Raw genomic sequence first — 22819 nt, forward strand, 5'->3', positions numbered from 1 at the left:
CCCAGATAGCTGTTATGAAATACAACTCAGATTTATGATCTTTTTCATATTGAACATGATATGCTATGCTAACGCTGCATGTGACAGTTTAATCAAATCCATTTGTTACCACGAAGCTAAAAGGGGCCGCTGGGATTTCAGGATTATGGGCAGAGTTAGGGAAGCATGTGGCTTTGTCATTCGCCATCATTTTGCACACTGCCACACTGCGAGGGGCTCCCTGTGTGCGCCGCGTCTCGTCTGGCCGCACTCGTCCCTTCCCCCACCCCCTGCCGCCACGCAGACCCGCTCCCAAAGTGGCTTCACAATAGTCGGTCCTCCAGCGGTGTAGGCTGCGCAGCAGGTCCACACTCGAGCTAAATAAGGAGACCCTCTCCGCGTCTATCTTTGGGCTTGGTGCTCCATGCGAAGCCTCCGCAACTCGGGCACGCCTAAATCAACTCATGCAGAAAAAGGAGAAAAGTTTTGGTAAGGTTACAATCTACCAGGGATGCACTTTGCCGGCGCTCGGCACTCTTGGCTGGCTCCAAAGCCTCCCTGCTCTTCCGCTGCTTTTGTGTCTTTCTAAAAGATCCAAAATATTATTGTTGTAACTGCTTTGAAAGACTGCTGCTTAAACCAATTAATCTGGCGGGGTGCAACAAATACTGCTACATTCTTTGCAAATCATCCCTGTGTGGATGCAAAGACACAACCACAAAAGGCTAGAGCATAACTCCGCAAGGGATTCTTTGTTAGAGTGTATGTATGTTTCTTATTTTTTTTTTTTTTATTTTGCATGTGAGCTGCATCAAAATTGAACTCAGTCTTGCAAATCTCTTGTTGGCCTTTGCCAAGCACTAGCACTTTGCTGCCATGGTAACTGTAATTAAACTGATAAGAGTGGAAAAATGTCAGTATCTCTGAGCCTTGCAGCTGCATTGGAGAAAAAGGGAATCAAATTGGTTCCCAGCTCCATTGCTCAAAAAGGGGAGGGGTGGTGGAAAGATGGGGAGGGAGGTGGGTTGTGAGTTGAAGGGGCAGAACAGAGTTAAGCAGCTCCAGTGCCTGAGATCTGGGGACATCTATTTGCATTGTTGTCCCTTAGGGGGCTGCAGCCTGTAGGGATGCTCTGGGCCAGTGAACAGAGAGAAACAAGCTTTTAGGCCCAATCCAGTTCTCCAGACGGGACTGGGGGCTGGGAGAGGATGAAGATGGGCAGGAGGAGAGAAAATCTTTTGTTTGGTACCTCTTGGCAATCGAATGGCTGTGTTGGCCAAATTCTTTTAATCTGTGTCACTGCTCCCAGCTGCAGAACCCGCATTCCCATTTTAGCATCTTCCTGAGGCACCTCATCTCTGCCAACCCCCTTTATGTATTCCCTCTAACAATTCCTTCTCCCAAATTGTTCCCTGTGAATCTTCCGACGGGGACAAAATGTTTCCCATTCAGTATGTGTAGTTAGTCCAAAAATATAAAAGACTGTGTCTAAGTGCTGCAAATCTTTTATTATGATTATTTTTTTAAACCCCTGTGTGTTGTGGAGTTGTGGTTACTTTGTTGTGTTAACTACTGAAGCTGAGACTGCTCGGATGAATGGCACAGAACAAGGGAACATAATGGAGGCAATCAACCGTTAGGCTGCCTCACAATGCAATCCGGGCAATTAAAAGCTCACCAGAGTTTAAATGAAATGGTTCTACTTATTTCTGCACACCACACTGCACAGGCTATTATTTATGTCTTTTTTTTAAATTATGATTTCCCTTAAACTGTCAAATAACTCAGAATGGCAGGGTCTCAGAGGCAATAAGAATTTCCCTCAGAACAATTTACATGCCAATCTTAAACTAGTTCTGAGCCCTGATGTGCTCTGAGCAACTTGTGCAATGTTTCTCAGCTCCAAACACGTAACTCTACCCAGACCTGTTCTCTGGATAGCGAGGGGAGGTTGCTGACTGCTTGATGCCTTTTAGGTTCATGGCAAAGTGGTGACTGCTAAATAGTTCTTTTTCTACAGCTGGTAAAGTTGCATAGTATTGAAAAGATTTCCCTTTCAAGAGAAATGTGAGGATGTTCTCTAAAAGAAGGCTCCGGGATGGATGTAAAATATCAAACTCCTTTTCCGCCCAAGGCCAAACAGAATGCAAGAGTTTCAAATATTAATTGGCCTCTGAGTGCTAAATTAAAATGTCAACACAACAAAAACATTTTGTGAAGACAAGCAGGGTAGTGTTGCTTGTGCCAAATGTTGGTATTCCCTGTCTTGGTTGCAAAGCATTTTGAATAAAGAGAGCTGACCTTCCAGGGTTGATGGCAGTAACACAACTCAGAAATATAGCTTAGCTACAACTAAGAAGGATTTTTACAAAATAAATGTAGCTTTGTGATATAAAAAAATAATTGCCTTAGAAACTGGATAATGAGAATAGCCACTCATAATATATCTCTAGATGTTTTCAATAATGAAATCCAGAGTATCACTTAGTAAATCAAAATTTCTCCCTCCCCTTAGGTGCATGATTAAGAGGCAGTAGGGTGAGATCTGTACTATAATTAATGGGATTTAATCCTTGTGGAACCTTGCTAGAAGACAGTAACTAGTTCTGATCAAAGAAACTTCATTTGTTAGAAGTTCTAGAGAGTGAGATTTAGCAGAGCCATCAAGGGTTATGATTAATCTACACTAGCCCCTCAGCTCCTTCAAAGAAAAGGGGCAGAAAGCAGGCTATAGGAATACCACCTGCTCTTCTGTTCAAAGCCAGCTGCTGGTTTGCAGCTCTGGAGACCACAGCTACGCATATCACGCAGAAAGAACAGCCACGCTGCTTTCTTCCGTGCCATTGCCTACTCTAGTCCTCTAACCAGAGAAGTTATTTTCTAATGGAAGTTCAACATCCTAACAGTATTATGTGCAGTTCATGTAATATTTGTAGCTAGGAAAGTTATCCATCTGCGTTGGAGACTGTGCCTTGATGTTTCTTATTGGTGTGATTAAAAAAAGAAAAATATAGTGAAGGTCATAGAGGCGAAGTCTTCATCGCAAGGCATCAGAGTAAACAGAAGAAGGTTTAACTCTTGGAGGAGGGAAGCACACAGAAAAATGTTCAAGACTAGAGCTTGGCATTTCTTTTCTTGACACTGTTTCAAAAGTGCATACACATTTGGTGTTTTATATCCTTCCGTGTCCAAGTTTAGAACTTTCTGCCTAGGAGAGGAAGCAGGATAGAGCAATGGCATTGCTAGACTGTGGGAAGGCCACCAAGTATAGTGTTTAACTGTTGTTCAGCTTTGAGCCAGTACCTCAACCTCTCTTAGGCCTCTGTATCCTCATTTGTAAAATGGGGGACTTTGGAATTGGTGGATGCCTGTGATACTTGACAGTGCTTAAAGTGAGTTATTTAATAAATACGAAACTCTGAATAGTTAGTTCAGGGTTGTTGTTTTTAAAGCTGGGTGTTAGGAAAGAAGAAACTTAGGCGAATATTCTTTCAAATTTTGGTCAAGTTGTAAAACTCAGCTAGACTCCTTGTTTATGATGGAAATATGTCTTGAAAATATAGAAACGTCCCTATGTCTAGGATAGCATTATATAATATATGCACTGTACATATTACATTTATCTATGTATATGTAATTATATATATATATATATCATATCATATGTATATTCAGACTTTGCCTTCTGTTGTTTTCTTCTTCTATAAATAAGTGCATGCAAATGGTAATAAATTACATAATCCTATGTGCTTCAGTTTTATATAAGAGTATGTAGTAGTATATAGTTAGGTAATCTGCCACTAATATAGGCACCAAATGATGCTTGAGAGTATACATTTTTATTTTAACATAATGAATACTTTGAAATATCAAGGGCACAGAAGGAAGTACTTGGATGCAAACAAGTAATGTAGGATTGGTGAACTTTTGGGGTGACTGTATTGTGTCCTTAACTATAAGCATCTTTCCTGTGTCCAGAATATAGTTTGATTTTAGTACAGTCCTAAAAAAGGAGAGTCTCACACTCCTTAAACGAGGCACTCTGAAATATTTACCTGTTTGAGGTCTTCTGACATCCTGTGTCTGTCTTGTTGTCCCAGCTCTCTTTTTGGTTTTTGTCTCCTTTTAGGTATACAAATGCTCTCAGTCCAGCCAGACACCAAGCCGAAAGGTTGTGCTGGCTGCAACCGAAAGATCAAGGACCGGTATCTTCTAAAGGCACTGGACAAATACTGGCATGAGGACTGCCTGAAGTGTGCCTGCTGCGACTGTCGATTGGGAGAAGTGGGCTCCACCCTGTACACGAAAGCCAATCTCATCCTTTGCCGCAGAGACTATCTGAGGTAGGAATTACCCTTGCACACCCGTGATGACTGGATTCCTTTTAAAGTACTTTTGTAAGGGTGTGTTTCGGTTTGTTTCCTTTCCTTACTACCAGCCTATAGTCCTGAAAGATGTTGACCTATCAGCCTTCAAAATGTTGCCAGGTGCCTGTTTAAGCAAATTATTGCTTACGCAGTGGCCAACAAAACACTCTATCGAAAGGGTTTCGATTTGACTTTGCCTGGTTGCTCCTGTATTGTCATGTTCATGTCAAGGATGTATTCGGTAGAAATCAGCATATGCATTTTTTTTATTAGACCGTAAGTGACAAGGTGGGCCGAGCAGAACACAAAATATGCAGCTGTCTTTCTGTTTCAGAATTGTCAGAGAAAAATCTGTTTGAAATTCTCAACTGGTATTTATTGGTATATTTATTAGCCAATTTTGAAAACTTTCCCAAAGTGTGAATACATCTTTCCCCCACGCCATTCCAAGGGGTCCTCGCAAGATATCACTGGGCGTGAACAGTCTCAGACTGGCCAGTAGCTGTATGGACATTCACAAAGTAGCCATTGCCACCCTTGTGGGGAAATGACAGCCACTGTCCTCACGGAAACATCTGGACAGTTTCAGGACCCGACAGATGTTCTTGCTTATGAAGCCATGGCGCTGACTAAACTTGTTTCCCAGCGTTTAGTACTCAACACATGGACTTCTATTTAAAGAAACATTATTTTGCTCTCCAGGGAACTTTGTGACTTGATTCGGCTGCACATTACTTATATTAATAAAGTAGGATCAATCAAATTAGAGAAATGATATATGGCATCATTTGGGTTTTCATATCTGATATGATTAATCTTGTTCCTAGTCTAACATTAAGAGATTTATTTTTAAATGTTCCCCCTTATGACACAAATTTATCAATTGGTGGCAACTCCTTAACCATCTTAGTTATTTGTAGAGGTATTTTCTAGGAAATTCAGTGCTTCTTGCTATAGAATTCAGTTATTTTTCAGTCCGATTTAATCTTTGACATATAAAAAAATTACTGTTTGCTTAATAATAGTTACAAGAGGGTGCATACAGTACTGTTTTTGAAATTCTAGTCTTCCCCTTCTTAGGACCGCCTCATCCGATAGCGTCCTGACTGACCGCTTGTCACTCCTTCTCTGTGTTCTCTTGCTCCAAATACATGCAAGGTGCCAACAATGGGAAGTGACTCTTCATACCAGGGTTTCCTTCCTTGTGGTGGTACGACTACCCAGAACCAACTTACTGCGTGAATTCTCTTAGAACTGCAGTCTTTGAACTTCTCTTTTTGAAATAAAAGTTTGCCCTCCGCTCATTGTGAATTAGAGCCTCGTTTCTACATAGAGCATTTATTTTGTTTTTAATGACTTAACATTACTAACCAGTAAGTCATGAGTTTTTGAATCTTTTTGACTTTTACTTTTGTTTACAACTTCAGTGTCTCCAGTGGATTTATGTAGCAACGATTACAAAACAAGTAGTTTTATAGAGTCTGGCAAGGTTAAGGTGTCCTAATATGTAGTAAAGACAGAATTAAGTTAAATTTAAAGACAATCTTTGAAAATGCCTAGAATTTTTAAGTCAAAAATAAAAACTTGCCAGTGAAATACCTGTGTCTTGAGTGAAGCCATTTTGCAGTTGTCAATATAATATCGAGTGAGAAAGTAACCTTGGACTTAATCGTCCTTATGGTAATAAAATATGATGTTCAATTGCTTTGATATCTCAAGTACGTGTTTTGTTGAAGAAAATTTTCAAATGAGTCCATATTGTTGCCCTTTGTAATATAATGTTTAGTTAATTCTGATAGGCTTAAACTTTTAATGCTTGTTAACTTATTTTTAGACATTCATACTCTCTCAGATATAAAACCTGGTCCTGATTGCCAATATATTCATTTCTCAGGGTACAATTTCCTCTTAAATTGGTCATTACCACATTAATGGCTAGTTGTTATGTTAACAGCCTAAAGGTTGTTAATATTTCAAACTAAGTTGTTAACAGCAAGCTTATCCCTTATTTAAACTGAAGGTTTGTTTTATGTAACGTGACTTCTTTGGCAGCTAGTAATTCATCAACACTTGGAAATTGTAGAAGTGAAATCAGAAATTGGTATGTGAGCAAAACACTGCATTATGTATTATAGATTATGCCACAGATGTGGTATTTAGTTTTATGTAGAAAGCATGTAGCTCAGTGATATTGTGTGGATGTTCAACAGCGTATGTTTCTAGCACATTAAAAGTCTGATTCTGTATGTGAGATGGGCAAATACAATCAAGCTAATATTATTTACAAATTAATTTATTTGAATGTGTGTAAATAGTCATCCAAAATGTTCATTGAATGACTGCTGTGTGAAAGGCATGCTTTTAGGTAATGGATGAAATAACTAACTAAAAAAGGGAGATTACTATCTATCATTTAACAATTATACAAAATCTGCAATATGACCAGTGAACAAGTAGTATTCTATGGCTATTTCCCTCCTGGTTCTGCACATTTCCTGTCTGTATTTTCCATAACCAGTGCTTAACCATTTAAATCCTATTAAAAATGGCTTAGTTTGTTTTTGGTCTTTGGATATTACATAATTTCTTTGAAGCATCAAACAGACAACAAAAAACTTACAGGTCTATATTTCTCTGTCTAAGTTACTGAGCATCTAAATAAGAATATAGAAAATGATTTAAAAATTGTTTACCTGTACTAATAAATTCTTTGTTATAGGTATTATCCTGGTCTAAAGAATTTTTTCCATATCGATAAAAGAGTGACCTATTTTTGACAATTGTATTTAACTTCCTAATAACTTCTTTGAAAAAAAACACACACAACCAAAACCAAAATTTTTTAATTCTGAACAATGATTCCTGAAGTTCTAATGTTTTATTTTGCATTCCTTGGACCAATGATAGTGATGACCTGTTTTTACAAGTTCTTTAAGTAATGAATACACAAATTTAAATCATAAGATATTTTCTTATGAGTTATCAAAACTATGATTGTGATGAATTTGATTCCTCTCAGATTTTTTTTTCTCCTTTGTGGCACAATTAATATATTTAAGAAAAAGAAAGTATTTTACAATTTATGTACTGAGTTTCGAATCTGAACAGTTCACTTTCCATAACGGGGCTGTTATAATGTATTTTATTCTTCTTTAGAATATAAAATGCATGGATCTGATGAAAGAATTTGACAGTTTGTAGGACTGCCCTCTGCTTTCATTCATTACCTAAAGGACAGAAGGATTGACATTAAAAAACTTCCTCTATTAACACACTTTCTGACTTAAACTATGAAGTCAATCTGTCTATCAATCTTTACATGTCAAGATGTAGAAAGGTATCTGTTAAAAATGTACCCAGTACATTTAGAACTTTATATTATTAAGAGATGAACTTATGACTATTTAGAATGGAAGCATCTTTGTACTTTGAATAGAGCTTAAAATTAATAGACTGCCTAAAGTAGATTAACAATTATTGTATAAAAATTAGCAAAGATTTAGTAATGGTATTTATAGGACTCTAATCACTGCCACACTACCATCTTTATTTCAGTTTGGAAAATGTGAATGAAGTAGTTAATGTATAACCAGAGTTTTAGAATTAAGATTTTGTGGCAAGTGATAAGAAGTCAGAACCAGGAGAAATAGCAAAATATTTTTCAACTTGGAGGCAATAAAGGATATCAGAATCTATCACTCAAGTTTTGGGGTAATTTTTGGTGTGTTTTTTGTTAAGCTTAAAACTTCTTGCTTGTGGTATATTTTAAGCATTAAGTCCATATAGGCTATATCTTGTACCTCTATGAAAAGTGTCTTACCAGAGAATGTACTCAAAGCTTTTTGCTGTGATATGTGCCATAGAAACTACTTACAGCTCTTCCTATATGAGAAGCTGAAAATGTCTTATATAAATTTTAATGCAATTTTCTACTTTTATATGTGAGCATGATCTCTTTAAAATGAAACTACTGAGAAAGAGTGATGCTTTGTGCTCCATCAGAGTTGCCAATTAACAAAAATGGTTTGAAGTTGCTGTGCTTACTACAAATTAATGCTTTAATATAATGATATAGTAACTTTAAAATAGAACATTAAAAGCAATGGCTGCATAAAACATTAATCTAGCTATCGCTTTATTTCACACAGATCAAACCTGGTGCCTCTAAATTTTTACATAAGGTTCAATTAATATTAGTACATAATTAAGGCTTTAAAAGAAAACATGAATATGTTGTTAATACTATTTTATCTGACAAATTACTTCACAATTTTTAAATGTTGAATAAAGTGTTCTTTTTTTTTTTGCTTCATTGTCATCTTTTTAGTATTAGGCAGTTGAAAATATCTTCCTCGGAAAGCAATGAATTATTGTTATTTGAAAAATAACTTTTATTTTAAATTCTGAAAATTTAAGCTTTTATATGGAATAGAATTCTATCAAATAACCTTTTTCTTCTCTACAAGCTTCGTTGAAGGTTTTCTAACACTTTATTATAGTCATAACTTTTACCATATTTAAATGTCTAAGCTAATCTTAGTATTATGAAATATTTTGACATATGAGAATGTATTAGACTCTATGGTCTGTTAAAAAAAACACTGTTATATTCCTTGTAAATTATCTTTATTTATAGCTTTATAAAAAGTTGTCATTTTAAGTCCATTTTTCTGCTTGTTATTGTAAAGCATTATTAAATTATATTTTAAATAATTTAGACTCTGTACCGTTCATGGACCATTACAAATCAGGAGTGATAATTTCGTTTTGTAAAATACTTTTGGAGGGAGCCTCTCACTTTAGAAAAAAATTGGTGGATTCACACCAGACTTCCTCAGTGTCAACTGCTTTTCAATAAACTTTTAAAAATACTTCACCTACACAGAGAATTTATTACTTCTAAATTTGTCTCCAATAACATTCTGTCTTTAAATCTATGAGTCATCCATTTTCAGCGAGTGATTTATTTAATCTAGTTATTTTAGTTTTGTGGCTTTTTGTTTGACAGACTTTAGATATTTTCACTAACAAAGCCACCCCCTCCCCAGACAAGACTATTAAAAATACAAAAATACTCCACACTATTTCTATATCTTTACTGTTTTTTATCTTTTTATAAAGCATGGAATACTTCAGTCAGGATAGTTTTTACACACAAGATGGATAAGTTAGACATACCTGACTTAGCAGAAAAATATTCTGTTTCTACAAGTATACTTAGGATTAAATGCATCTGGAAGACCTACATTTGAGAATTGCTAAAATTGCTTATTTTGCACTTTATAAATACATAGAACTCTGGAAAAGAATATCTATTTTTGGTTGCTCTTAAAGTATATCAAAGTAAGCCAGCACTTCATTTATAAATTCACCATTAACTTCCATTAAGTGACTAATAATAAATTTTAATGCTGTGTTTTGACTGCATACACATAATTTATTAAGGAATCTCATTTTTAAAATATGCTGAAAGTAGTAATTTTGGAAATGGTTTTGATGAATCCATGCCTTGTAGAAATGTATTATGTTAGTTCAGTTTTCTGCCTCACATAAAAGTTATATAGCCCAAAAGAAGAACTGAGCCAACCTAAATGACTATTATATTTTCCTTCATTACACTGTGAGGCATTGAAATCTTATTTTGGTGTTTGGCTTGAAAATATTTTCCATCTCCTACGAGAATGTCTCCTATTATTCAAAGTCATTACCCACAACCTCGTTCTATCTTTAGAAAAGATTACCTAACATTTCTCATGTTTATCAATAAATGTTAAAATATATAAATTGTAAATGCAGGACAAGATCTTGAAAACAAGGGAAGTAAAAGAAAAACAGCACTGTTGTATTCAACTGACCAGATATATTTTAAAACAGCATTTACAGCAGCCATGTCCTTTTTTAAACACTTTTTCCTTTTGTTTTGATTTTCTAAATTGGTTTGAATAAGTGATATGTGTAATCTCCCCTTGTTATGCATTTAAAGTGTTGTAGGTGTATATGTGCAAGCTGTAATACAGATATTAGAATCTATGTAACCTTAGAATGAATATTAACTTTTCATAATTGAATAATAACTTTTGTCATAATTGACTTTTATCAGATAACTATAGTTTGTAGGCTTTGAAGCTTGTAAAATCCAGATACTTGATGCCAGCTAATTTCTTAGTAAACTATAACACTGACTTGTTTTTACAGGGTGTTCACCGATCCAAGAGGCAGACAAGTTTTATAATACTACAGAATGCTTAAATTTAATCCCCTGTGATATTTATCATCCCATTCTGTTTTTCTCAGGTTCTGTGGAGTTAGATTCTGTTCTATTTCTCTTTCTATCATCGTTACATACTTTGTTTCATGATTAGCCATAATTTCCCTTTTCAGGGTATTTATAAGAAATGTATTTTGGCAGTTAGATTTTCATTTCTTACTTTAAAACAATTTTTTGGCTTATTAAGGTTTTCTTGGCCCTTATCATTGATATTTATGGATAACTTTTCTCTAAAGGATTTAAAACCCAAGCCTACTCCTTTATTATATTCATCAAACATATTTATTATATTAACAGACTACACACATTATATTAACAGACTACACACATCAGTCACCTGTGTGTTCACTATGCCATTTTTGCTTTTCTGCCCTCTATTATCAAAACTTCCTGATGGGCCTTTCTCTCCTCAACAATATTATTTTGTAGTTATGTAAAGATTCTAACTCTTTTGCTGAATTCTTTTCCTCTATAGTGTTAGTTTTGTGTAAATGCAAAAAGCTCTAGCTGTGGACTTCACTAGTTTCAAGAAAAATTACTCTTGAGATAAATAATCATCTTGGAATAGTCAGATTCCTGATTTGAAATTGGGAAATTAACATTAAGTTGAATATATTAAGTTAGACTCTAACCAGCATGTGTTGTTATGATTCAATTTAATATTAAAAACTCTCCAACTGTGCTACTAGGAAAATAAAAGACTCTTAGGAATTCAAAGATTATTTGCAGAAGAGTATACCAAAGCCATATTTAAGTAAAATTGTTATTCCTAATGCAGTAACACATCGTCTACATTAAACCCATCCTATTAATAAAAACGGAAAAACCATTTTAGTAAACAAAAATATCACATATGACAAGGACTAGTAAGGAGGCATGGAACTTCATAAAATGTGCTAATGCTAACATTTAATAGTAATCGTATTATCGCGGAACAAAAATAAATTCCCATCTCATTTATGCCATCAGATCCCAACAGGCAACTTCAAGGGAAAATAACAAATTTTCGACTTTGCTAGTTTATTCTGACTTTTCTAAAACTTTTAAAAATAATACCGTTTCTCTTATAGCAATTCTAACAGAGATGCATATGATTTTTGAAATGATTTTATTCTTTATCTCGTTTTTGAAAGATTTTGAAATCCCTTAAGTAATGTCCTTTGATAGATTGCTTCCAATTCCCCAAAAACAGCAGAGTCAAAACTGTTACACTTTAAAATACCTGATGGTATCGGGCATGATGATTATTTTGTGTTTATCAACTGCTCAATAAAAATATATTTTGACCAACAGTTCATGTAGACTGCATAAGATGAGTGATCAGTACTTGTTCCTTTGCTTGGGTGGTTGGGGGAAGCGAGGGGAAAGACGAATGGAAAAAGCAAGCATAACTTCTAACACTAAATATGAGTATTAGTTTCAATGGGCAGGCTGATTTGTATTTTCCAGGTGAGAAGTTCCACTATACTATGAACGTAATTTTAAAGCCTGTAAGTATTGCATGTAAATAGGCACTGAGGGATGGATCATTTGTGCTTTGGATGATACAAAGACATTGTAAGTTATTGAATTGCCTTGAAATTTATAAACTAGTATTTTCTGTGACCATTTATTAGGGAAAAATGAGAAATGTTCTGAGCTATAAGAATCCCTTCCTTCCCCAGCATGTCCTTGATGAGTGGGTATTCTTGGTGTTTGTATTTATGATCACACGTTTAGCTATCTCTCTAACAGTTTAAAAATGAAACCATTTAGTCAATTAAAAAATACTTGAGTGCCAGTGCTTTATTCCTATGAATAATGAATGTAGGATATTATATTTCTAATTGATTTTATATAATATATACATATGAAGTTATTAATATTTTACTATGTAAAGAATAAGGAAGTCAGTCTGGGAAATTTGGGAAGAATTTAAAGACAAGATATTTGGCCTATTTTCTACAACTGATGTAGTCACAATTGCTTTGAAATAACTAGGAAAAATATATATATAAAGAGCTTTAGTCTGATTATGTCCCATGGAACTAATTTAGAGAATGAGAAAAGGTTATAATCAAGAGCTATTAGAAAAAAATTTAAGAATGGTGATCATAAGTAATAAGTAAAACTTAAGCTCTGTAAAATTCCTTTTTGTAAGCCAGTAGTCCTATTAGAAAGGCTGAACTTCAAGCTTTATAGTTATATTTTAGATACAGAGTAAGATAGAGTTAGCTCTGTAACTTTCACACTGTTTGCATTGCTTCGTCTCTTATCACAGATATTGCTAAACTACCAACAGCGGTACAATTAACATCCCTTGCAAAATGCTTAGCATCCTTGGGCCCCATTTTCCCATTCAAAAAATATTATTCTATGTACTCTAAGCGACAAGAATCCCTTCCTTCCACAGCGCGTCCTTGATGAGTGAGTACTATTTGGTGTTTATATTTATGATCACATGTTTTGCTATCTCTGTAACAGTTTAAAAATGGAACCATTTAGTCAGCTAGCAAAGCCCTGGATACTGCACTGAATAAAACACAGAAATACATCCTCCCCATTAGAGCTTATATTCTAGTTAAGGGAAGCAGATTATCAACAAAATAATTACTGAGTACATTAGGAGATGATAAACACTACAGGAAAAATAGAGCAGTATAAGAGGTTTGCAGAATTTGTACTGATGTGTGTGTATTTGTACATGTATGTGTGTGTGTGTGTGTGTGTGTGTGTGTGAGAGAGAGAGAGAGGGGGGGGTAAAAGGGGGAGAGAGGGAAAGGCAGGAATGGAAAGAGAAGGATTTGAAAACTAAATAGTGTACACAGGGACAGCCTTGTTGAGATGGTAACTTGCGTAAAGACCTGAAGAACGTGAAGGATCTAGCCCTGAGGTTGTCTAGGAAGGACAATCTGGGCACAGGGAGCAGCCAGCACAAAGCCCTGGGATAGGAGCTTGTCTGATGTGTTTGAGGAACATCAAGAATGCTAATGTGGTTAGAGTGAGTGAGAGCAGCCACTGTGTGGTCCTATGGTATCCCCCTGTTGCTTTTACAAGCTAGAATGTCCCTAAACTTTTCTAAATGTCCTCTAAGGACATGGTAATACAGTCGGCCCTTCATATCTGCTGATTTTGCATCTGTGGATTTAACCAGTTATGGATTAAGAACAGTATTTTCAGTCCATGGTGGTTGGGAATTTGTGGATGCAAGGGCCTACTGTTTGCATTGTTCGACGTCATTTTAAGAGACTTGAGCATCTGTGGATTTTTGTATACACGGGTTCTGGAATCAATTTTGGGGGGATACTAGGAATGACTACTTCCATTTGAGAATGTTGTGAAGTTTATTCAATTAAGCTATTATGGACTGAATTTCCTTTGGGATTACAGAACTCATGCAAAATTGAATGGAATCATTTTTCATTTATTATTTACTGGTAGTGTTTTCTTAATGCCTTTTTATTTGGCCCCATGAACCCTCTTTGGTTTATAGTTATAAAGCGTGAATCCCAAATACACCTCAGGATTTGATCATTTGGCCGTCTGTTGCTAATTCATAGGTGATCATATAGTTGTATGTTTGAGTTTAGGTAGATACACATACCTAAACATGAGTTTAGATCTACATACATCTGCTCAAACGGATAAAGGACTGTTTTTACATACAATATTTCAATGTGAAATACAAAGGAATGTCCATAGTTTGAGCTAAGGCTGTGAACACATCATGAGTCAGAGTAATAGCTAGACCAAAGATTTCCTTAAGCTCTATCCTGATCACAATGTAATTGATATTTTTAGACTATTTAGGTAATAAAAATTGCCAAGATGGGGATTTTTATAAAGCTGACAATTTTCTAATCTTGAAGTGGAAACATCGGTTATTCGAGGTCTGAAGGATGAATTTTTCCATTATTTTTTAAGTCAAGCTGAGTTTTATTTAAATTATTTTTCTAATATAAAACATTTAAAATATTTGCTTTATCATGAATGTTTCCAAAACCAGCATTTAGAGGGAAAAAAATGCATCAAAGACATACTGCTATTTAAAACAATTTATTTAATCACGTCCTTGATGAGATGAGACAAATGTTACTTACATAAGTGTTCTCTTTATACTTCTATTTCTCACCCCTAACCTAACCCTAGCTCACTAATTTTAGTTTCACATCAAGAAGTGCGAAGCGTTAATCTTCAGAACTAAAAGATGAACATGCATTCCTGCTTTTAAGAGTGGGATTTGTATGTACAAACTGTCTTTACTTTTAAAAATGAAAACTGTTAAATAAAACTTTAAATACAAATTAAAGTACTTAAGCCTGTATTTATAAAATGGGCTGAGATGTGTCATGGGTGTAGGCAGAGTTGCTGGGTTAATGCGCCTTGAGCCTTGGGAAGCAGCCTCATATGAATGGGTGAGCATTCCACGTGGTGGCCATCTAGACGCCATACACAAGGAAGTGGGAAACAGACTTTTCCGAAATCCAGGAGGTGGTGGCTACATGGCTTTACAAATCTTAATTCCTGCCCTCACCCTGCACATCTGTGTGCTTCTTCTGTTATCTTTTCCAGCAGCTCTCCTACACTTCTAGGCAGACAGGGCATCTGTTGTAACTGCCATTTTGTCCTGGTTGAGTTGAAGACCTCTATTCCTAACATTTTGTGATTCTCACCTTCCAAAGTAGTTCAATTTAATCTTGATTTTAAGGAAATGTTGCTTGACCTTGAGCTGATCATTTGCTTCGTTTTAAAATAATCTTGTCAATGGTAGTTACTAAACTAACCATTATCTTTGGAACAGTGGTCACATGCTCATTTGACTGAAACTGCTAAATGCTTTGTCTTCTCTATTAATTGGACTTAACTTACATTTTGAGGAGATTGAAAAATTTTTACAAATATGTATTTTTTTATTTTCCTTTGAGGATTTATCTGCTGAACAGTAAACAGAGACTTTCATTTTCATCACAGCTCAGTTTTTTGTGTTGTTTTTTTTTTGTTTGTTTGTTTGTTTTTTTTGCTGTGATCCTAAGTCACCAGCTTATTCTACGTTCATTTTAACACATACAGTGCATTTTTTATGATTTCACTGTGTGTTTCTCATTATACCACCACATGGGTGTTGCCCTACTTCCACCAACTATCATTAATGGCTAATTAGCCAGAGATTACTAATATGATGCATTCATCTGCTGGTTTTTACCTTCTCTGAATATCACTTTATATAAAGAGGAAAAAAACAATCATACCAGTTCTCCCAAACTAGGTGAGGTTAGATCTAACCCCTAGGTTGTAGAGGTATGTAGAGTATCATAATGGTGAAGAGTCCAGAGTTAAAGTCTACCCAATTCTGCTACATCTCAACCATTTAATCCTAAGCAAGTTCCACAGCCTCTCTAAGCCTCAGCTTATTTGTCTGTAAATAGGAGTCAGAGACCCACTCATAGAATTGTCAGGGGGTGTCAGTGAAACACCCTAGGTATAGAATTGAACACACTCGCTAACACTGCAATGTGAGCTTCTGTGTTGTGAATGAAGAATATCACTGAGTTATGAAAATAAGATAGTTTGAAAATTAAACATGAGGATAAAATGAAACAGATTAAGATGAGGTTTAAGAATGATAAATAATCAAGAATATGAAAGGCTAACACTATAATAATATCTGGACCAATTTTTCATCTACAAAGAAGATAGATGAAGAAATGCCTAAGGAGCATGCCATATAGGAAAAAAAAATATTTAACGGTGGAGATGATTGTGATCTGGAGTGGTTATTAAATTAAGGTTATAGTATTTTTTACATATATTAAGGTTAATTTGAATCATTTGAGGAATTATTGAACATGCCATTTTCTTTCCAACTGAGCTGGTAGTTTTCTGAAATATAAGCCCACACTCTCCACATTTTAGCATGTGTAAGTTCTATGGCCTTGTAAAGCATTATGTTTAATATCCCATAGGGTGGAATTATATGTAAAATTTCAGCTTGCTCAAGGTTTCCTTTATGGTTGTGATTTTTGTATCTTTTTCCTCAGGTGACAAGGACAACTGAATGCCAGTATCTTTTAACTGATCATTCTTTTTCACAGTGTTCTCTAAACATTTTGATTATATACCTTTATTCCTAAGAGTTAAGTATGCACCTTTAATTTAAATATATATTTACCAATCACGAATATTTCATTGTACATTTTTTTAAAATTAGAAAAACGATGTTGAAAAGGATAAGACACAAAAGAAATAGAACTAGAAATGCGAGTAACTGTATAAGCATGTCTGGTTTGTGTACCCCCAATATGGGATAGTGATATTATTTCTTAATAGCCTTCATAAGCTTACTTGACAGTTATTTGGTAGTAATACTTGTGAATTAAATGGGGGGAAAGACCGATACTGGGGGAAAGAGTTGTAAAAGAGAGATGTGATAGTTGTTTGAAAGAAAAGGCCTTTCTGGACATGGGCTAGTATGCCAGGCTCTATTCATTTAATATAAAATCAGGGTTTTCTTTCTGAAAAATGTGGCAATGCACGTGGACTCTTTCTAATGCTCTACTATAGCCACCGGCAATATTAATATGAGGTAGAGTCCTCCCTCCCCCACAACCCCCTATTCAGGACACTGTGAGATTTTAGACAGATAAATGCTAAAAGAGAAAGAACCCTATGTACCAAAGGCAGTGTTTACCGCATGTAATACATATCATTGTTTGTCTCCTGGAGTGAAAAATACTTGTGTAGTGCTGTTAAAATGCACTCCTGACAGACCAGTGCTTGCTATTATAGGGTCCATTGCTTAAAAAAATGATACACTGACAGAAATACAATTTAAGAAAATTTAACACCAAGGGCAGCCAACCATGTAGGCTACTATTAAGGGCCCAAAACTCAAGGCCAGGGGTTTATTTAAAAAAGAGGCACAGTTTATTTGCTAGTGGTAGGCAAAGTAAAAAGAAAAAAAAAAATCTAACTTGAATTCCTTGCTCTCTAGTCTGTAGAAAATTAATGAAAGCAACAGTTCAATAAGATTATATTGCTGAAATGTTTAAGCGAAACATTTTAAGAACGCTTCAGAATTTTAAAACAGTTACTTACCATTTAGAAAGCTGTAACACTGCAGTGCGTCACAAATTGTTAGCGTCCGCTTCTAGGCACACCCAGTGATTTTTCTTAAAAGGTGTAGTCAGAGCTGGTTAATCTGAACCACTTTGTTCATTTCATTTTTGTGTGTGTAACTTATAAATATATTTGAGATTGACAGGTCAGCAGCACCCACAATTACTACAATTTAAAATGTAAGCTATTGTCCAAGTACTTTAATGGGCATAGTTTGGTAGTTAAATGCATTGGATTTGTAACAAGGCCTTTGGAGAAGGAAAATAACCAAATGGGAGATGAGATGAGATATATTGGATTTCAGGAGAGTACAGCATGTTCTAATGAATAAGCTGCTACTGAATGATGATAAAGCATGTGTTTTTACGCTATCACATGGCTCTATTATTAGGAGAGAAAATTCCATGAATTTAGATGAGATGTATTATCTAATTTCACCATTTTACAAACAAATCTGCCATCCAATAATATTTGATACCAACTGTGTATGGATTACATGTTCCTTTGGGAGAAAGGTTACAAAAGTAATACAATAAAATAATCTGGGCTTCAAGGAGCTTAACTCGGGTATCAGAGAAATAGAAAAAAAAAATGTCTACTGCTATGGAGCATCAAAAGATTGTATCTTACATTTTCTACCCAGATGGTATAGTCTTATTTCCATACCCCAGGATGAGCCTTGGGAGGCAATTGGTCCAGCCAAGAAAGGATGTCCAAAGATGAAATACAGTGTCTTTATAGATGTCTTCCAGGATTCAGTTGACCTGAATCTGACAATATTATGCAATAGATTTTTTTTTCTATGAACATGGAAGATAATGCATATTGTGAAATCAGTCCAGACACATTGTCCAGGGCCTCTGTGGCTCAGCTGTGTGTTGGAGCAGACCCAGAAATGTTTGCTGAGGAAGATGTGGTCCTCAGCTCTCCTTGCCACAGCCATGTGGTGGCTCTCTATTCGTGCACAGGTCTTAGTTGCATTGCTAAATTCCATATGTGGGCTTTATCATACCATGGTATCTCTTCAGTCTGTGTTCTTACCAGAGAGTACAACTTAAAATGCTGCTTTTCAATGCTTATTTTTTAAAAAGTTATCTAAAGGAAAGAGCAGTTATGGTGGGTTATGAAAACCTGGATGTTAAGTTATTTCTTCTGAGAGTTTTAAATTTATCCGTGGATCACTCCAGAGCGCTATGCACTTGACCTTGAGGCCTATTGTTTTGGCTCCTCAAAATTTTTCAAAGAATTATACATCAGGGTTTTACCATTAGCTTGTGTTGAAGAATTGAAAAAAAAAATTAGCGTCGTGAGGATGCTGTTGTGAACTTTGTTTACAACAGACTCACTATTGAAATGTCCTCCAGATGTTAGAATAAAAAAAGTTTCTGAGATTCTACATGATTAAATGGTGTTTTTCTCAGGACTTTGAATCATATATTTGTTTACATTTTTTCTTCTTTGTCTCCTAGGGAGCTCATAATCAAGTTTCACTTTCTTTTCTAACAGCAGCATGGCATGTTAATATACAGTATTCTCCAGGCTTTTACCCATATTTGTTTTTATTACTAGAGGCCCGGTGCACGGATTCGTGTACTAGTGGGGTCCCTCGGCCTGACCTGCAGGGATCGGCCGAAACTGGCTCTCCGACATCCCCCAAGGGGTCCCGGATTGCGAGAGGGCAGTTCTCGGGTGATGCACCCTGGACTCGGGCTCCCTCCTCTCTGGTTCCGGTTGTTTCACCCAAGATTTGCAGCAGCCAAGTCACCGCAGCTCGGCAGCTCCTGCATTGAGCATCTGCCCCCTGGTGGTTGGTGCACGTCATAGTTTCTGGTCGGATGGTCACTTAGGCTTTTATATTTATATATATATATATATATATATATATATATATATATATATATATATATAGATACTATCTGAAGCCATTTATTTCATCTGAGGATGATTTTTGGAACTTTTGAAATGAGAGTTTAAATAGTTGGAATGAGTGAACAATAATGGAGAATAAATAGACATGGGAGCACATGAGACATGGTCAGATAGCTGATTGAAAGGAATTTTGGAAAGGGAGGACATGATGAAATTAATTCTCTAGATGTTATATATATAAAATATAGGGTGTCCTCAAATATACACACACTTTGAATAATTATAAAGGTATTTTTTCCACTGGGTCCTCTGGAACCCCTCATGTCATTGTCAATAATCTTTTCTGTGTCCACAATCTTTTGCCAAGATGCTTTTTCCATCAAAACTTTTTCTTAACTGAGTTTCATTCATTGCTTTAAAGTCTGTCTCTTCTTTAAGGAGGAGGTTTCCTTTAAGCTGTCAACAGTGGCATTGTACTACTTCACTCTTGTAAATTCCACATCCAAGGAAGCCGAGAGGAGAAGCTGGCATTCTCTTGGATTCACATGGCCACCTTCACTCATTAATAAAAATGCATCTTACAGTGAAACTCATACAGTCTAGTTACACTACCTTATACCATTTCTCACTCCTGTCATTTCTCTTTGCCACAATTCTTGGAGATTTTAAAAGGCTTATAGCTGACCCATCTAAAACCTAGCCCTACCTTGCTGAACCTCCTTAACTGTCCTGAATGTCAGTCCTCTATCCCCAAAATCACATACAGCTCCTGGTCCTTAAAGAAAAATATTCCATCTCAGGAATCGTAAACTTTGTCATACCAATCTGTCTAGCTTGCATGACAACTGCTCTTTAATTTCAGACACTCAGCCTTCCATTATGTCTTTTTCTCCTAATTTGGTCAAATATATCAGGATGCTGTCCTTCCCTGACCAGCATGAAGCCACCTGTTGATCATTAGAGCCCCCCTTCCATCCCCTCACCCACATCTATCCTCCTGTCTCAGTGCTCACCAAGGCTGCAATCTGGCCAGTTGGCATTGGTATACCACTCCCTCTGTTCTGCTCCTTGAATATTGCTGGAAACAAGCAAATAAAATAACGATTGACACTCCTACAAATAATTGGTTTCTCCCTTACTGGGCCTCAAGGGCTGAGCCAGTTATTTGTACTTGGCTACCATTCTTACCCATGACCTTCAACAGTTCTACCGAACATTTATAGCTCTCCTTGAGGCCTGTTCTTTGGATAGTTGTTCTGACTCCTTTTCTCAGCAGATGCCCTTGCTGCCTCCATCAAAACTGAAGGCATCATGTTTGATTAAATCAGCCTCTTAACACTATTGACATTGCATCTACTTTTCCATTTATCTTTAAGTTCTTTCACCTCGTCTTTGTTCCTTTTAAAGCTAATTCTATATACTTAGCTCCATTCCCTTCAATACTCTGTGGATTTTTATGAAGTATCTTCTTTTCCTTTGGTATTTTATTATCTCCTTTTTTTTTTTTAATAAACTCTTGACCCTCAACCTATGAATATGTGCAAGACTTTCCTATCCTGAAAAAAAAATCTTTATCCCTCAAATATATGTTGGTATTATTTAAGTCCTTTGTTGCTCAGTTTTTTTAAGAATAATCTATCCTCATATCCTCATCCATACTTCCTCAGCCTCATTTGCTTCTTGTCCACTTATGATCTTGCTTCAATCACTAACCAGTCTACTGAAATTTCTCTCCCTGGTATCTAATTGCTAAAACCAATGGACATTTTATCAGGGATATATAGTTTCTTTTCTCTCTTAAATGTTGGTTACTCTTTTCTAAGAGCTTCCTACTATCTTGGATGCTATAACCATACTACACAGTTTAGATTCTTTTCTGGGTGTCTCCTCTCCACCAGACACTTAAAAAAACACTGATCTGATTGATGTGTACTTCTTTTCTCAAGGGGGGGGGGGTATTATTTGTCATCATGGTCTTAGTTGCTGCTCATATTGTGATGGCCCTTAAATCTCTACCTGTAGTGTTTTACTCTCCTCCAAGCTTAAGCCATGTGTATCTAGCAACTTCCTTAGCATCTGTAGGTGAATGGTACACAGGAAACTCAAGCTCAAACTGTCTATAAACACATATAAAATTAACCTAACTCTAATACAGTCCCTTAATCTGATAAAGATAATATAAAATATATACAAATTTTATTTATAAATACAGATATAAAAACTTAAAAGGTTTTGACAACATTTAAAAATATATGGACAGTTAATAAAATTCAGCAGCCATTGAAAAACTTCAAGATAAGGAGAAATAAGAGGAAGCTAGTTGAATATGATTAAGAAAATTTACTGAAACTGAGCAGCAAATATATAAAACAGTTAAATACCGACAGAACCATTTCCATTAAAAGTAGGACTATTGTCACTTTTATTCAATGTTATCTTAAAGGTTCTTCTAGCTAATGTAACAGAATAAGAAAATTAAGTATCAGTATAAATATTAAAAATAAAATTAGTTTCTTTGCAAATAATTAGGAAAACTCAAGAATTAATAAGAACAGTTGGCAGAGTAGCTAGATAAAAGACAAGGTAAATAGAATTGTAGTTTTACTCTATGCCAAAAAAAATGACTCAGTAGAATTGCAAGGAAAAGAAATTCATTAAGAGTAGTAATAAATTTTATTTTAAAGATAAGCATTAAAGTCCAGCATGCCTATGAAGAAACCTTTTTAAAGGAAAACTGCTAAGAAGATTGTCCTCTATTTTTTTGTTCACATATATTATATAAATATAGAACAATTTCAGTTGGACTGAGGACAGAGCTGGTTAATTATGAAGGATGGTTCTAACATTGAAATAAAGTCACTCACATGATGGCAAATACTTCTTGAGGATTTACTCTATTCTAGATACTGGTCCAGAGATAGGAACTGTCACAGTAAAAAATACAGATAAAAACCTTTGCCCTTGTGTATCTTATGTTTCAGTACTATGTTTAAGGTATTTTCCATGAGCCTGGAATTGTACTAAGTGCTTTACAGATGTAAACCAATTTACCCTTTGGGGAAAATGTACTCATTTTAGCGACAACTACCCTGAGGCACAGGATGATTAATTTGTTTAGCCGGTAAGTTGCCAAGATGCAAGTGGTTGAGGATGGATTCAAATCCAGAGAGTGTGCCTCCAAAACCTGTTCTGACTGCCTGCACTTTTGTGTGTGGTGACCATAGTCATAGTGTGTCATCAT

At 35.6% G+C, this 22819-nt stretch overlaps 1 protein-coding gene across 7 annotated transcripts in view; it reads left to right on the top strand.

The window, feature by feature from the left end:
* LMO3 (LIM domain only 3) overlaps window positions 1–22819 on the top strand; it is a 58822-nt gene that overhangs the window by 4914 nt on the left and 31089 nt on the right. For 5 of the 7 annotated variants that reach the window (XM_080660987.1, XM_080660986.1, XM_080660989.1 and 2 more), the window contains exon 2: window positions 4109–4322. In XM_080660987.1, the coding sequence (XP_080517113.1) occupies window positions 4117–4322 (206 nt within the window). In that variant the 5' untranslated portion in view covers window positions 4109–4116. Of the gene's footprint in view, window positions 1–145; window positions 469–4108; window positions 4323–22819 lie in introns of those variants that run through there. The other 2 variants (XM_080660983.1, XM_080660984.1) reach the window with 2 other exon arrangements.

This window comes from Plecotus auritus, assembly GCF_963455305.1.
Source record: "Plecotus auritus genome assembly, chromosome: 3".
NCBI classification, from domain to species: domain Eukaryota; kingdom Metazoa; phylum Chordata; class Mammalia; order Chiroptera; family Vespertilionidae; genus Plecotus; species Plecotus auritus.